The sequence below is a fragment of the Saccopteryx bilineata genome, chromosome 4 (genome assembly GCF_036850765.1).
Source record: "Saccopteryx bilineata isolate mSacBil1 chromosome 4, mSacBil1_pri_phased_curated, whole genome shotgun sequence".
Taxonomy (NCBI): domain Eukaryota; kingdom Metazoa; phylum Chordata; class Mammalia; order Chiroptera; family Emballonuridae; genus Saccopteryx; species Saccopteryx bilineata.
In genome coordinates, this window is record NC_089493.1 from 147,811,065 (window position 1) to 147,825,024 (window position 13,960).

General features: G+C 41.5%; 1 protein-coding gene across 4 annotated transcripts in view; it reads left to right on the forward strand.

Annotated features, from left to right (window-relative positions):
- Window positions 1-5,872: 5,872 nt before the first annotated feature.
- Window positions 5,873-13,960, forward strand: part of SLC26A3 (solute carrier family 26 member 3) — a 49,223-nt gene continuing 41,135 nt past the window's right edge. For 2 of the 4 annotated variants that reach the window (XM_066272188.1, XM_066272186.1), the window contains exons 1-2: window positions 5,893-5,995; window positions 10,864-11,061. Coding sequence is in view for 1 of the 4 variants with exons in the window: in XM_066272186.1 (XP_066128283.1) it covers window positions 11,015-11,061 (47 nt within the window). In the remaining 3 variants the exon portion in view is untranslated. Of the gene's footprint in view, window positions 5,996-10,863; window positions 11,062-13,960 lie in introns of all 4 variants that reach the window. The other 2 variants (XM_066272189.1, XM_066272187.1) reach the window with 2 other exon arrangements.

Genomic DNA, 13,960 nt, shown 5'->3' on the forward strand with positions numbered 1-13,960 from the left:
TTCTTTGTGTTCATTGAGTTGTTTTCTGAGCTTTCTAAATTGTATTTCTGTGTTTTCTTGTATAACTCTGAGTATTTTTAGGATTTCTATCTTGAATTCTCTGTCATTTAGCTCCAAGGTTTCCAATATATTAAATTTTTTCTCCATAGATTTTTCCTCATCTAGCTGTGCTACCTCTCTTTCTTTTGTATCCATGATATTCGATTTTCTCTTCCTTAATGGTGGTTTTGTTGATAGTATTAGTGAGATTTAATAATGATTAAAAAGTTAAAAAATAAAAAATCGAAAAGAGTTGTTTTTTAAAAAAAAATTAATAATGAAATGAAGAAAAATGATATAAAATAAAAATTTTACAAAAGGAAATTATTCCCCCCCTCCTTTTTTTTTCTCCTCTCCTCTCCCTTCTTTCTTGAGAAAATCTTGTGGTGAACTGTGAATTATATTGTATTAAATAGAACAAACAATGCCTGTAATGGAGGGCCTGAATTGGACAAAAGTAATAAAGGGGCAAAATAAAAAAAGAAAGAAAGAAAAAAGAAGGGGGTATGGACCCACAAAAAGCAAATAAGGAAAAAATTTGGGTCAAGAGTAAAATGATTTGCTTTTAGGTGTTTGTTGACTAAGAGTTATGATGAGAGGAATAAGAGGGAAACAGGAAAATGGGGGGACAAATTAAAAAATTACTCTTGTATTTAGTGGAACAAGAACTAGATAAAATGGAGAGCCAGGGATGGGAGCACTGCTAGTGAGTTAAAAAGATAAGTAAAAAAACCCCAAAATGCCATAAACATAAGTTTGAGTCCCAGATAAGATAATTTGTTCGTTATTGAGGTTTGAATGATAGGAGACATAAAGGAGAAAGGAAGAAACTAATATAGAAGGAGAAAAGAAAGAGAGAGAGAAAAAAAAAGAGGGAACCACTTAAAGAAGAAAAAAGAAAAAAGAGGAGAGAGAGAGAGTTAAGGGTTTTGGAGTGCAACCCTCATAGAAAGAAAGGAAGAGGAAAGAAATGATAATGGGAGATGTAACACTTATGGGTAGTGTAGTTCAAGGAGAGGAGAGAGTAAGACCGGCAGAGAGTTAATCGACCAAATTGGAGGAGGAAAAAAATATATCAAGAATGAAGATAAGAGAAACAAACGAACAAATAAAATAAAATGGGATAGGTTATAAAGTCTGCAGATTATTCTTGATTTTGAGAGGTTATCTTCTTGCTTTTTCTTTTCTCTCTCTCTTCCTGGTCGGTGACTCTGTACCCTGGGTTCTGTCCCTTTGGCACACTAAGGTAGAGGTTTGCAGTTGATAAGTCTCTATGGCGATGTCATATATTGTGCTTTAGTCTCGTTGGCAGTTGAGGCTCATTAGCATTTATAGGCTCCACCAGTGAGAGAGTCCGTGTTCCTGGAGCCTCTCTCCTAGTCTTTCCTTCCTCAATTAGTAGCCTGATAATCCAGCTATGGGGTTGCTGCTGCCTCTGCCTGGATAGTAAGAGGCTCAAAGAGCTTGCAACTCCCCACTCTATTCCCACTCAGGACAGGGCTCTGGGTAAGGCTCAGTCAGTCAGAGCTGCTAGCATAATCAGGCGGGTCTTCTGCCCACTCAAAGACCTCTGGCTCTGCCACTCTGTCTGGTATCACGGGCGGACGCCCACTCCCGAGGCGCTTGGAGGAAACTCTCGCTCACTGTCTGTGTGCACAGACCAGGATATTAGGCCAGCAGTCTCACACTCTGAGTGTAACCCCCACCCACATGGAAAAGTTCCAGCATTGGAATTGGCTCTCACTCTGTCCTGTGCATGGCTTTTTCAAGGCACTGGGGCGGCCCGAGATTCCGCTTTTGGCCCACACAAAGGCCCCTGACTCTGCTCCTCTGTGGGATAACATGGGCGCACACTGCCGAGGCACTCGGAGGAATCTCTCGCTCACTATCTGCATGTGCAGATCAGGATATCAGGCCGACTGCCTCACCCTCTGAGTGAAACCCCCACCCGCACGGAGAAGTTCCAGCATTGAAATTGGCTCTCACTCCCTCCCCATGTGCGGCTTTTTAAGGGCACTGGGGCGGTCCGGAGTTTCCGCTTTCGGCCCACACAAAGGCCTCTGACTCTGCCTCTCTGTGGGATAACACTGGCGCCCACTCCCGGGGCTTTGGAAGGAATCTCTCACCTACTATCTGCATGCACTGACCAGGGGATCAGGGAAAATGGCTGCCCCACTTTTCTTTCTTCGTCTGGGTTTGGCGCGAGTGTTAGCTTGTACTGCCCAGGTTGCCACAGGAACAGTTTTTCCTCGGCTTGAATCTCCGTGCCACAGCCTGGTTTGGCTGTTTATGCCACGGCCTGGATCTATTCACCCCCTTTGCCCACCTTAGTTTCTATATTCTCAGTTCCCAGTGAAAGCCACCCTGTTTAAGTTAGTTAGGAAGGTGGAGCATTTCTTAGTCCCTATTTCCTTCGGGGTTTGATTATATATTTAGCCAATTTTTCACTCTACCATACCTTCGGGTGTATTGCGAAATATCTGGAGGCTCCAAGGATAGGTTTTTCTGTTTCTGATTGAAGATCTTGTTGAGTTTTGGGGGAGATTTATCGGTATCGCTTCCTACCCCGCCATTACTGTGACGTCATCCACCCTCATTGTGGTTTTAATCTACTTTTCCCTAATTACTAGTAAAATCAAACATTTTTTCATATGTTGACACTTTAAGTTTTCTGTAAATTGACAGGTCATGTTGACTTTTTGCTTTTTGTCTTATTGATTTGTAGGAGTTCCTTACATATGCTAATATTATCTTTTAAAGACTTGAGGCAAATACATTGCCTAGTCTGCACAAGATCATTTAAACTTTCCTTTATAATATGCACATTTTTGTGACTTGGTTAAGAAATACCATTATTCCAAGGTTATAATGGTATTCTTTTTTTTTTCTTCTAAAGGTTTTAAATTTTTGCTTTTTACATTTATGTTTTCAGGTAACTTGAAAAGTTTTTTGTGTGTCTGGTGTGAAGTTGGAATCTAAATTTTACTTGTTCCATGTGGATAGCCAGTTGTCTTAACTCTATTTATTAAATAGTTAGCTTGTCCTTTCTGCTGTAATGTCACCTCAATCATAGGTCAAGTTTAAACACATGATTCTGGGCCTTCTATTCTGCTTTGCTGGTGCATTTGTCTCCATCAGCACAAATAGAGCACTGTAATAATTACTAAATCTTTGTAATATATCTTTATATCTGACAGAGTAAGTCTCCCCACTTTTAGATTTTTTATTACATTAGCATATTATACATTAGATTAATTTGAGGGAAATGTCTTTATGATATTGAGCCTTGCATCCAGGAAAATGTATGGCTATATGTTTTTCTTTTCATCCCTTAATGATGCTTTGCAATATTCTTCATAAAGTTCCCATATGTCGTTAGCTAAGATTCAGTCTTACTTACCTTTGGAGCTTCTGTTGCTATTACCTATGGTATCTTTTTTTCTATTATATTTCTGTTTGATTATTGCTAGTATAAAAGAATGCTTTTGATTTATCTTTATTCAGCTTGTATTCTTTAACCTTGAAAAACTCTTATTTGTTCTAAAATAAGTCACTTTAATCTGATCAGTAGTTCTAAGATTCTATCTTATATACATTCTTTTTCCAGTTCTTTCAGCAACCAAACCTAAAAAACACAATTTGAGCAATGCACAGTAGTCCTGAATAAATGCTGTACATTTGTTAAAACAATTAAAAGCTTTTTTGAGAGAGAGAAGCATCAACTTGTTCCACTTAGTTATGACTTTGATTGCTTCTCATTTGTGCCCTGACCAGGACTCAAACTGGCACCTTTGAGAATCCAGTTGAGGACCCTGGGCTTGAGCTGGCAACATCGGTGCTCTAGAGCTGCACTGTAGCAACTGTGCCACCGGCTGGGGCTCCAATTAAAAGTGTTAAATGAGCCCTGGCTGGAGGGCTCAGTGGATGGGGCATGGTACAGGTACACCAAGGCCAGGGTTTGATCCCTGGTCAAAACATATAGGAGAAGCAATCAATGAGTGAGTGCACAACTAAGTGAAATGGCAAGTTAGTGCTTCTCTCTCTCCCTTTCTCTCTCAAATCAATGGGGAAAAATATATTTTTTAAAAGCTTTAAATTATTCCACAGCTAATTCAATTACACAGTTGGTATAAGTTTGAGCCAACTTTAAAATACAGGTTAGATTAATTTAGAACAAACTAGTGCCTTATCCAAATTCTTCAGAGTTGTGTTATATCAACTATAATTCATTCATTTAACTGTCATTTAACTAGTTCTATTATAGATTCACTCTGGGTACTGGGGATATAGTACTGAATAAGACAATCAAGGTCCCTGCTTATATGGAGCTTTCATTCTACCAAGGGAGCCAACCATTAAACAAGTAGTTTATTAGTTTATTTTGGAATTGCTATGCTATGTTGGAAAAGTAAAGGATGTTATGAGGGAATACCACAAGTGGAGCTAATTTAGATTGGGGGACCAAAGGAGCTCTCTCTGAGGAAGTGACACTGGAGCTAAGTAATAGCCAGACAGAGGGGAGGAGAGCATTTCAGCAGAGGACATGCTGGACAGGGGCTGGCCAACTCCACAGCATCAGAGGCTGGAATGGAAAGGCGATGGTGAGGCTGGAGAGCTGGGGAGGGCGACGGCATGCAAGACTCTGGAGGTCTGGTGTTATAGGATTAATGCTGGCTCCCTGGAGAGGACTACCTGGAAGTGATCTTTCAGACCACTGGACGGTGAAGACACGAGAAGGTTTAAGAGAGGAAGCAAGAAGGCATTGTGAGATCTGGTGGTGGGTTAGGCCAGGGAAGCAGGAGGGAGATGAAACACAATGGCTCTGTGGTACAATTGGGAGGTAGAGTCCACTGGACTTGGTGATGGTGGATTGGCTGGCATGGGCAAGAGGAAGAGTCAAGGGTGATTCCCAGGTTTCTGGCATGAGTAGAGGCCGGTGTTCTGTACTGGAATGATAAACACTAGAGCACATTTGAAGGAAAGATCAAGAGCTCAGATTTGGATATTAAGACTAAGGTGCCCCCGGGACATCCAGGTGTTCAATATGTGGATCCAGAGGGCTGGAGTTAGTGACCCGGAAGTCACTGGGAACCACTGGACCATCACTTATGGCATCAGGGCAGAGAGAAAGAGCAAAAGGAAGTCCAGGTTGGACACAGGGGAGTTGGCAGAGAAGCATGAGGTGGAATATAAAGAGAATCATGGTTAAGGAAAAAAAGGTTTTTAAGTTTATAGAAGATTTCCAAGTAAAGTCTTCAGCTGGTTAAATGCTAAGAGGTTAAGTAAGATAAGGACGTCAAATTCCACTGGCTGCAGTAACAAAGGGGTCACTGCTTTCATGCTTTCAGTGGGAATAGCATGAGGCAGAGGGGCAGGAATCAGAGTCCAGACAGAGGCATGTTGCCCAGAGTTGGGACAGCTTCTTAGCAAAGGCTGTTATCATACCATGAGTTCACCTGTACAGCATTCTTGTGCAGCTTCTGAGAGCTCCGTGGAGTCAGCCAGCCAAGAAGCAACCATCTAAACTCCCATCTAAACTGGTAGATAAAAGGGCAGAAAGATAACCCTTGCTGAATTTTTTTTTTACTTCTACATGCACATCAGCTGCACAAATCTCTGCAAACCAATGAAACACACACACATGTGCAGTGAGGGGTATGTTCTCACACGGAACTTGAGGAAGCTGTTATCATCCCTTCTGCAGATCATAGTCTCAAAGGTCAAGACCACACTGGAGTCTTTCCATTGTTGTAAAAGTTAATGAAAGTTAATTATTAAAGCTGACAGAACCATAATTTCCCCGTTGACTTACATATTCTATATATAGACACCTTTGTACATATGGATGCATTCAAAGGCTATAGATCTAAGAGAGTGGATACCAGCCCTTAGAACTGGATTACTTTATCTCAGAAATTGCCCACTGTTCCTGAGTGCTTCATTGAGTGCATATCAAGTAAGAACCAAATTTATGATTATTTTACTCAAACTGTTTTTCTGTTTCTTAAAAATAATGTTATTTTTATCAAAACCTATTTAAAACAATAGGCTAAGCATGAATGTATGGAGCCTTGACAATGTGAAGTAAATATTTGTGTAGAATTTGATTTGACCAAGTAAATGATTATATGCAGTGTTAAGGCTTTAATAGTTTTTCTTCAAAGATAGCAGAAGTTTTTCTTTTCAAAGTTTCTAAAATTTGTTTAAAATTTTTATTGAATTTATTGGGGTGACATTGGTTAATAAAATCATACAGGTTTCTGGCATACAACTCCATACATAACACATCACCTGTACACTATTGTGTGTGTTCATCCCAAGTCAAGTGCAGAGGTTTTTGCCTTAATTGTTCACATAATTCCTGTATTCCTGCACCCACATTTGACTTTATAGGCAGACTGTTTGTTCCAAAGCGTGGCAAATAGAGCAGGCTATTAGGAAAGGGTTTTTCCAGTAAATTGAATCATCTGTTAGAAGGTTTTGAGAAAAGCTTTTTAGTCCAGAAGTAAGGGATTTATCTGCCAGACACCTAAAAAGTCCAAGAAGGAAAAGGGTGGAGAATAAAAAGGAATAGAAGTCAGTACAATAGACAGTGAAAAAGAAGAGAGTAGAGAAAAAAAATTATCTTTGGAAAACAGCAGAGTGCTGTAAAACACAAGTAATATTACAGTTGACCCTTGAACGACACAGGTTTGAACTTTGTGGATCCACTTAATATGTGGATTTCTCTCAACAAATACTGCAAATGTATTTTTTTCTTTCTTATAATTTTCTTAGTATTTTCTTTTCTCTAACCTACTTTATTATAAGGATATAGTCTGTAATATACATATAAAGTATGTGTGAATCAGCTTTGTGTTATTGGTAAGGCTCATGATCAACAGTGGTATTAGTAGTTAAGTTTTGGGGGAGCAAAAGTTATATATGCAAGGGTCAACTCTATACCATGCAGGGGTACTTATCCCACAGATAACCAGCCCTAACAAGATATTTGGAAAAGATCACACAACATTCTTTAAATGTGCAAGTAAGAAAAAAAATTATTAAATCATTGGACTAAATAATTATTTTTCCAAAGTAAATTTGTCATTCAGAGAAACAGTGTAGTGAAAGTTGGCCACATAAAGATCATTCTTACTGAAAAATTAGAAAGCAACTATTTGATTTCAGAAACAAGTAGTTTATAGTGGATTAATTTATACCTTACCTGCTCCACCTGGATAAATGAGTAAGTATATAAATAAATAAATGTGTCATTATCTACCAAATAACTCATATTCAAGTGGAAAACAAAACAGTTCAAAAATGAGAATGGATATTTTTAATTACTACAATAACAAAGTAATAACTTAGTCTAGCTTCTCTCCATATGGAACTTTTTGGTTCTCCAAAGAAAAAAGGAGAGCTTCCTCTAGCCTCTGTTCCAGTTTTTTAGGGAACAAAGGAGAGACTAAACCACTTTACTTCAAGAAGACTTAACTCCTGGCTACCCAGGCTCACATTTTGTGCATAGAAGGTTGACAGTAGGGACTTATGTTCATGGGCAAGGGCACGGAGGCACCTCACCTGGAATCTTGTCCTCTTGTCTTGTCTCTCTTAAGATCAGGGCTCATTGTACACACACACACACACACACACACACACACACACGCACACACACAAACTGGCAGAAAAGAGTATATATTGGGGAGAATCATTCATAAGAACTAGTTTATTGTCCCAGCTCTGTCACTCGCTAGCTGTGAGACTTGGAGGAGTTACTTATCATCTCTGATCTTAATTTCTTCATATGTAAAGTTGAGGTAATAATGCCTTCCTTCTCTGTCTATGTCATAGGAAAATACTTAAGGGGGAAAAGGGAAAATGCTTAGAAAACCACAAAGCCTTACAGAAAGTCAAGTGATTACCTTTATTCTTTTGTGAGCCTCTGGGTCTGAAACACCTTGCTAGGGCGCATCTTTTTTCTTTTTTCTTTTCTTTTTTTCTTTTTTTTTTTTCTTTTTTTGTATTTTTCTCAAGTTGGAAACAGGGAGGCAGTCAGACAGACTCTCGCATGCACCCGACCGGGATCCACCCGGCATGCCCACCAGGGGGCGATGCTCTGCCCATCTGGGGCGTCGCTCTGCCGCAATCAGAGCCATTCTAGCACCTGAAGCAGAGGCCACAGAGTCATCCCCAGCACCTGGGCAAACTTTGCTCCAATGGAGCCTCGGCTGTGGGAGGGGAAGAGAGAGACAGAGAGGAAGGAGAGGGGGAGGGGTGGAGAAGTAGATGGGCGCTTCTCCTGTGTGCCCTGGCCGGGAATCGAACCTGGGACTCCTGCACACCAGGCCAACGCTCTACCACTGAGCCTATCGGCCAGGGCTGCTAGGGCACATCTTAACATTTCTCTGAAGTTGGCCAGCAAGGTCTTCTGTTCCAGTGCTTGGATCATTGTCCCTTAAACATGATTTTTCACATTCCTGTCTGGTTTTTTCATCATCTCTCCCAAACTTAAGGTCTAACTGAGATCCAGTTTTTTTATTAAATCTTCCTGAATTTCAACCCAAATTCACACCCTTCTTCTCACAGTTTATTACTGTATCAACCATTTTGGGCATTCCTCCTCTGTATGCAAACTTCAGCTTTTAGAGCTACATCATTTATCATTTATCTATCTTTTGTTCATAGTTCAGTTTAGTGAAACAAACTTTTGTGAGCAATTACTATGTTACAGGCAAGAGAAAAAAAATTATTGGCCCTGGCCGGTTGGCTCAGTGGTAGAGCGTCGGCCTGGATTGCAGGAGTCCCAGGTTAGATTCCCGGCCAGGGCACACAGGAGAAGCGCCCATCTGCTTCTCCACCCCTCCCCCTCTCCTTCTTCTCTGTCTCTCTCTTCCCTTCCCACAGCCAAGGCTCCATTGGAGCAAAGTTGGCCCGGGCACTGAGGATGGCTCCATGGCCCCTGCCTCAGGCGCTAGAATGGCCCTGGTTGCAACAGAGCAATGCCCCAGATGGGCAGAGCATTGCTCCCTGGTGGGCATGCCGGGTGGGTCCCAGTCGGGCGCATGCGGGAGTCTGTCTGACTGCCTCCCCGTTTCCAACTTCAGAAAAATACAAAAAAAAAATTATTAAGATTTGGGCCTTGCTTTTCAGGAACCAAGTCTCACCAGGGAGAGAAACTTGTAAACAACAACACAGTATGATATGGGATACAAATATAGTCATGTTTCACTTAACATTCTGAGGATACATTCTGAGAAATGCATCATAGGTGATTTCATCATTGTTTGAACACTTAAAAGCCATGATGGAAAAAGCAACACAAGATTAAATCAAGCATAAAAGATAATGATGCAATCATGAGGTTCAGTAAACATGGGCTATGAGAGGGCATTGCCAGGTAACACAGCACACTGTTTCACATCAAACTCTTTTATAAGCAGAAAGAGTGCACTCTAAATAAAATAACAATAAAAAGTATAGTATAGTGAATACAGAATTCAGTAACATAGTCTTTTATTGTCATTGGCAAGCATTATGTCATGTAAATGATTGTGTGTGCTATACTTTTATGTGATTGGTAGCACAGTAGGCTTCTTTACACCAGCATCCACACAAATATGCACATTGTGTACAATGTTAAGGCCATGACATCACTAGACAACAATAATTTTTCAGCTCCATTACAATCTTATGAGACCACCATCATATCTGCTGTCCATCATGTACTGCAACGTTATGTGGTGCATGACAGTACAAGGTATGTACAAGAAAGAAATGACTCACTCTTCTTGAAGGATCCCACAAAGACTCCACAGCATCTTTTTATCTTACATACCAACGTTAGGAAAGTTCCTGATAAACAATAGGCCAATAGATGCTTATTGAAGGAACAAGTCATCGTCTGGAACAGCGGAGTATTTTTCAGCATGAACTGGAACATGCCAGGTGTTGGAGTAGAACACAGTTAAATGTGTGCGGAGGTGTTGACGTGTTAAGTATCAGAGTGGGCTGGGAAACTGCTGTGATTGTGCAGGAGGAGGAGTGAAGAAGCTTGACAGACAGGCCAGAGCCAAAACAGCAAAGGATTATTATGTCATAGACAAGCAGATGTTTTATAGTTAAGTTAAAATAAGTGGGTAAGAATGGAAAACCGCTCATTCTGGAAAAGCTCAGAGTGAACAGGAAGTCACAGAAAAGATTGCAACACTAACATTGTCAGACAGGTTCTAACTGGCTTTGGTCATATAGGTGCAGTTGTATGTTGTGTTTACACTAAGTCAACGTTAAACTCAGCCTGAGGCCTTTACCTGTGATATGAAAGCTAAGAGTCTCTCCTTACATACCTTACGTTCAGTCTTGACAGCAGCCCTACAACGAAGGTCATGAGGTGCAGCCACATGCTGGGTTTACACCACGGGAAAAGGCATCACCATTGGAAGAGTCAATGTCGGACATGCTGGCCCACAGAGGTGCACTGAAGCAATGGCAGAGACGGTGTGAGCCGGTCTGCTGAGCTGCTACATTCTCATTCTTTCTGGCTGTACCTCCTACCTGAATTAGCTATGGCTTAGTTTTCCAGCAGTGTGGTCAATAATAATTGCCAATAAAAACAGTTGTCAACAATAATAATAAGTTTAGCACCTGACTAAGATAAAGCTAAAACTAAGTTCCCAAAAGACATGATCAGACCACGTAAGTCGCACACACAGACGTCTTGAATAAGCAATGCAGGACATATGATATGTTCCTGCCCACTGTGGACCCGGAACTAGAGTTGTGTGAATTATCCATATTATTTTGGTAAAACAAACAAACAAACAAAAAAATCTTTCCCTTTAGTCATCTTGCCGTGGGCCTTCCTGGAAGAACTGCCTCCACACCTCCAGGATCCCCACCTCAGTCCCATCGCCTTCACTCACCTCCCTGTCAGCTGTCCCCTCTCTCCAGGGAAAGACAATGTCTTCAGAAACGACCTGGAAGCGTTTGTGAGATGCTGGTTGTTTTCAAAGGCTCGTCACTAGAGACAAGGAAGAGCAGGTGTGTTTTTTATGTTCTAAATGATAACTTATTTCTTCCAAGAAAACAGCAACTCAGTTCAGGTTTACATATATAACATAGTTTCATTAATTACTTACCCTGCTATGTTTCAAAAGTGACTGAGGCACACAGGAATCACAGGATTTATCCAGAACTTATTGCCTCAGCCCTGACCCCTCCTGCCTTCTCTTCATCAGCACCTGCACTATTACTCACCCCCACATGGCCCACCCCCAGCACAGTCACTCTGATCACCTCCTGGCCCGGCCAGTTCTGATGCCATCCTCTCCCAGTGTCTGTCCAGTTTGGCATCAGCCAGAATGTGGGATTTACGTGCCCTTGATTTCTGGTCCCTTTGGTTGCTGATTGCGGTCCCTCTCAAGGTGCTCATTTTTTTCTGCTTATTTTCTTCCCTCAATTTTCAATTATTCTGCTTGTTCTCCTACTTCTCTTCTAAGTATAGCTGTCCAGATTCTGAAGTGTTTCCCACGGTCCATGGGCCAACTCATGAAATAAAACTGCTTACCTCTGCTTTTCCAGAAGTTTACTGACTGGCATGGGGTATTTTGAGAGCCTACTGATGGGCAGAGAAAGAAGAGCCCACCTTGTGAGAGTGGAGGAATCTGCTGTGAAGGGTGGGCAGGAACGCTCTGCACTCCTGTGTGCCTCCCGGTTTCATGTTACCACTGGTTAGAGGAAAACACCAGCACTGCTTTTCTGAGATGTCGGCTCGCAGCTGTTCCAGCAGAAAAGGCAGACCGCTGAGAGACCAGGACACTGAGCAGATCAAGCCGAGGAGTGGGACGGTCAGGGCCATGGCTGCCTCGCAGTGGAGTGGGGCAGGCAGAGTGCAGGCAACAAGCAGGCAGTGCTCAGAACTGGCTGCTGCTTGGCCTGCAGATGGAGATGTGGAGCTGGCAGGAAAGGAGAGTTGGCCAAGACCATCTTAATCCTTAGAAATATCGTTATTAATAAACCAGAATAAACTGGGGAAAAAATAAACTTAAAAAACTAATCCTAGAATTAAATTTCTGTTCGGAAAGAAAAGGAAAGCAGAGAAAGATAAGTGTATATGACTGAGCCCCAGCACCAAGATTTTATATATATAACCATATATATATAATAAAGCCCCCCAAATTAAAAAGAACACATCATAGGAAAGGAAATAAAAGTGGAAATGTATACAAACAAAGCTTTGAATTCTAAATTTCTTAGAAGGAAAGGTCTCTAAGAGTGAGTTTCCCCCAAGAGCCTCTGACTGCCTCAGAGCTCAGGGAGAAACTTTGTGCATAAAGAGAAAGCAGAATACAGAAAGCTACACATTAATGTGGTGTCATATTTGAAACTGGAATTGTGATTCTAGAAACCAAGGGAAATCTTTCTAAGAATTTCTGGGGAAAAGGTAAATTGTTCGGGTCTTTTAATTTTTTTTAAGTTAAAAAATTAATTTTGAATTCCCAAGTAATGCAGGTCAGGAATCCCTGAGATGATGAAAAGGAGAGTAACCTGGTGGGTGTGGCAGCAGAGCCCCCGTGGGGCGGTTGACTCAGTGGCTCATGTGGTTACATGTGTAATGTGAGGTGGCAGCTGTGGGGAGCAGGCATGGCGGCTAGGGGAATCCACGAGACTGGAATGTGGCCATTAAGGTCTCTCTCCGTCTTTCTCTTTAAATTCTGAAAAGATTCTGTCAGCTGCCCTGATTTCTGTCCTGAGCACTCACCTTTCATTCAGCTCTTGGTGTGAGGAGGCGGCCAGAGTTCAGGCCCTTAATCCAGCCATGCAGGTGTGACAGAGCCCACTAAGGAGCCAGCCGTGGGCATCCTCAGGGAAGGAAGCTTAACAGAAAGGAAGTCGTTCCTGCCATCACTGTCATTGGCAGAGCAGTTAGACCATGACTTGGCAAAGAGAAAACATTCAGCAGCAAAAGGAAGGAAAGAAGTACTTTCAGGATCTTTCTTAAGGAAGAGAACTAAAGTTTTTGTGAACAAGTTGGTGAAAATATGAGTAAAACAACAACATAGTGGCAGGTTATTTTGTTTTTTGTTTTCTTTTTCTGTTCCTGACAGCATGTGATGGTACCTGAGTCTTCTTCAGCTAAGGATTAAAGGTGTTCTTGAAGGACACTCCAGACAGCCTTTGCAAGAGGGCAGAGGTGTCAAAAGGCAGTAACATGAATGAGATCTTAAGTACTAATGGCTGAACCATATTGTTGGTAATTGGAAAATTAAGATAAAAATCTGTGCTGTGCCCAACAATAAGTAAACCAACTCTACTCTATGTACAAGGGTTCCTGACAATGGGCAGAAAGTACTCTACATGAGTGAACTGTGACAGGTGGAACTGAGGTGACAGATGGGAGAGGAGACGGACATAAGAAGCAGGGAGACCCAGCAGTGTGAGTGGGAGGAGGGTCAGAAAGAACAGGTGAGGGAGTTTACAGTCATAACAAAGCTCAAAGGGGCTCAAATTTTGAAGATCAAGCCAGAAGGTGAACAAGAAGCCCTCTGTGGTCAGAGAAGGTCAGTAGAGAGTGATGGGTGGTCAAAGACAGTCAGGTGGAGCCAGAACTTGAGGCTAGCATCTGATTCCTGGTCATCACTTGAGTTCTGCAAACATGCTAAAAATCCCTGAGCTATGAGAGAGTATCATGTAACAAGATACAATCTGGTTCGAGAGAATTCAATCAATAATTGTGATTGTGGTCAGAAAAGAAAACTCTGGGTAGTAATACAGAACCAAGATAAGAGAAGAAAATACTAATAGTTAGAATGTCCTTTCATTATGTTCACGTTGGACAATAGAGAAGCTGCATGTTGAAGAAAGAAGTCTGAAAACAGAAGTCACGTTTTGACACTCTACTAGCTGTGTGGCCTGAAGAAAAATACTTAGATTTTTGTGG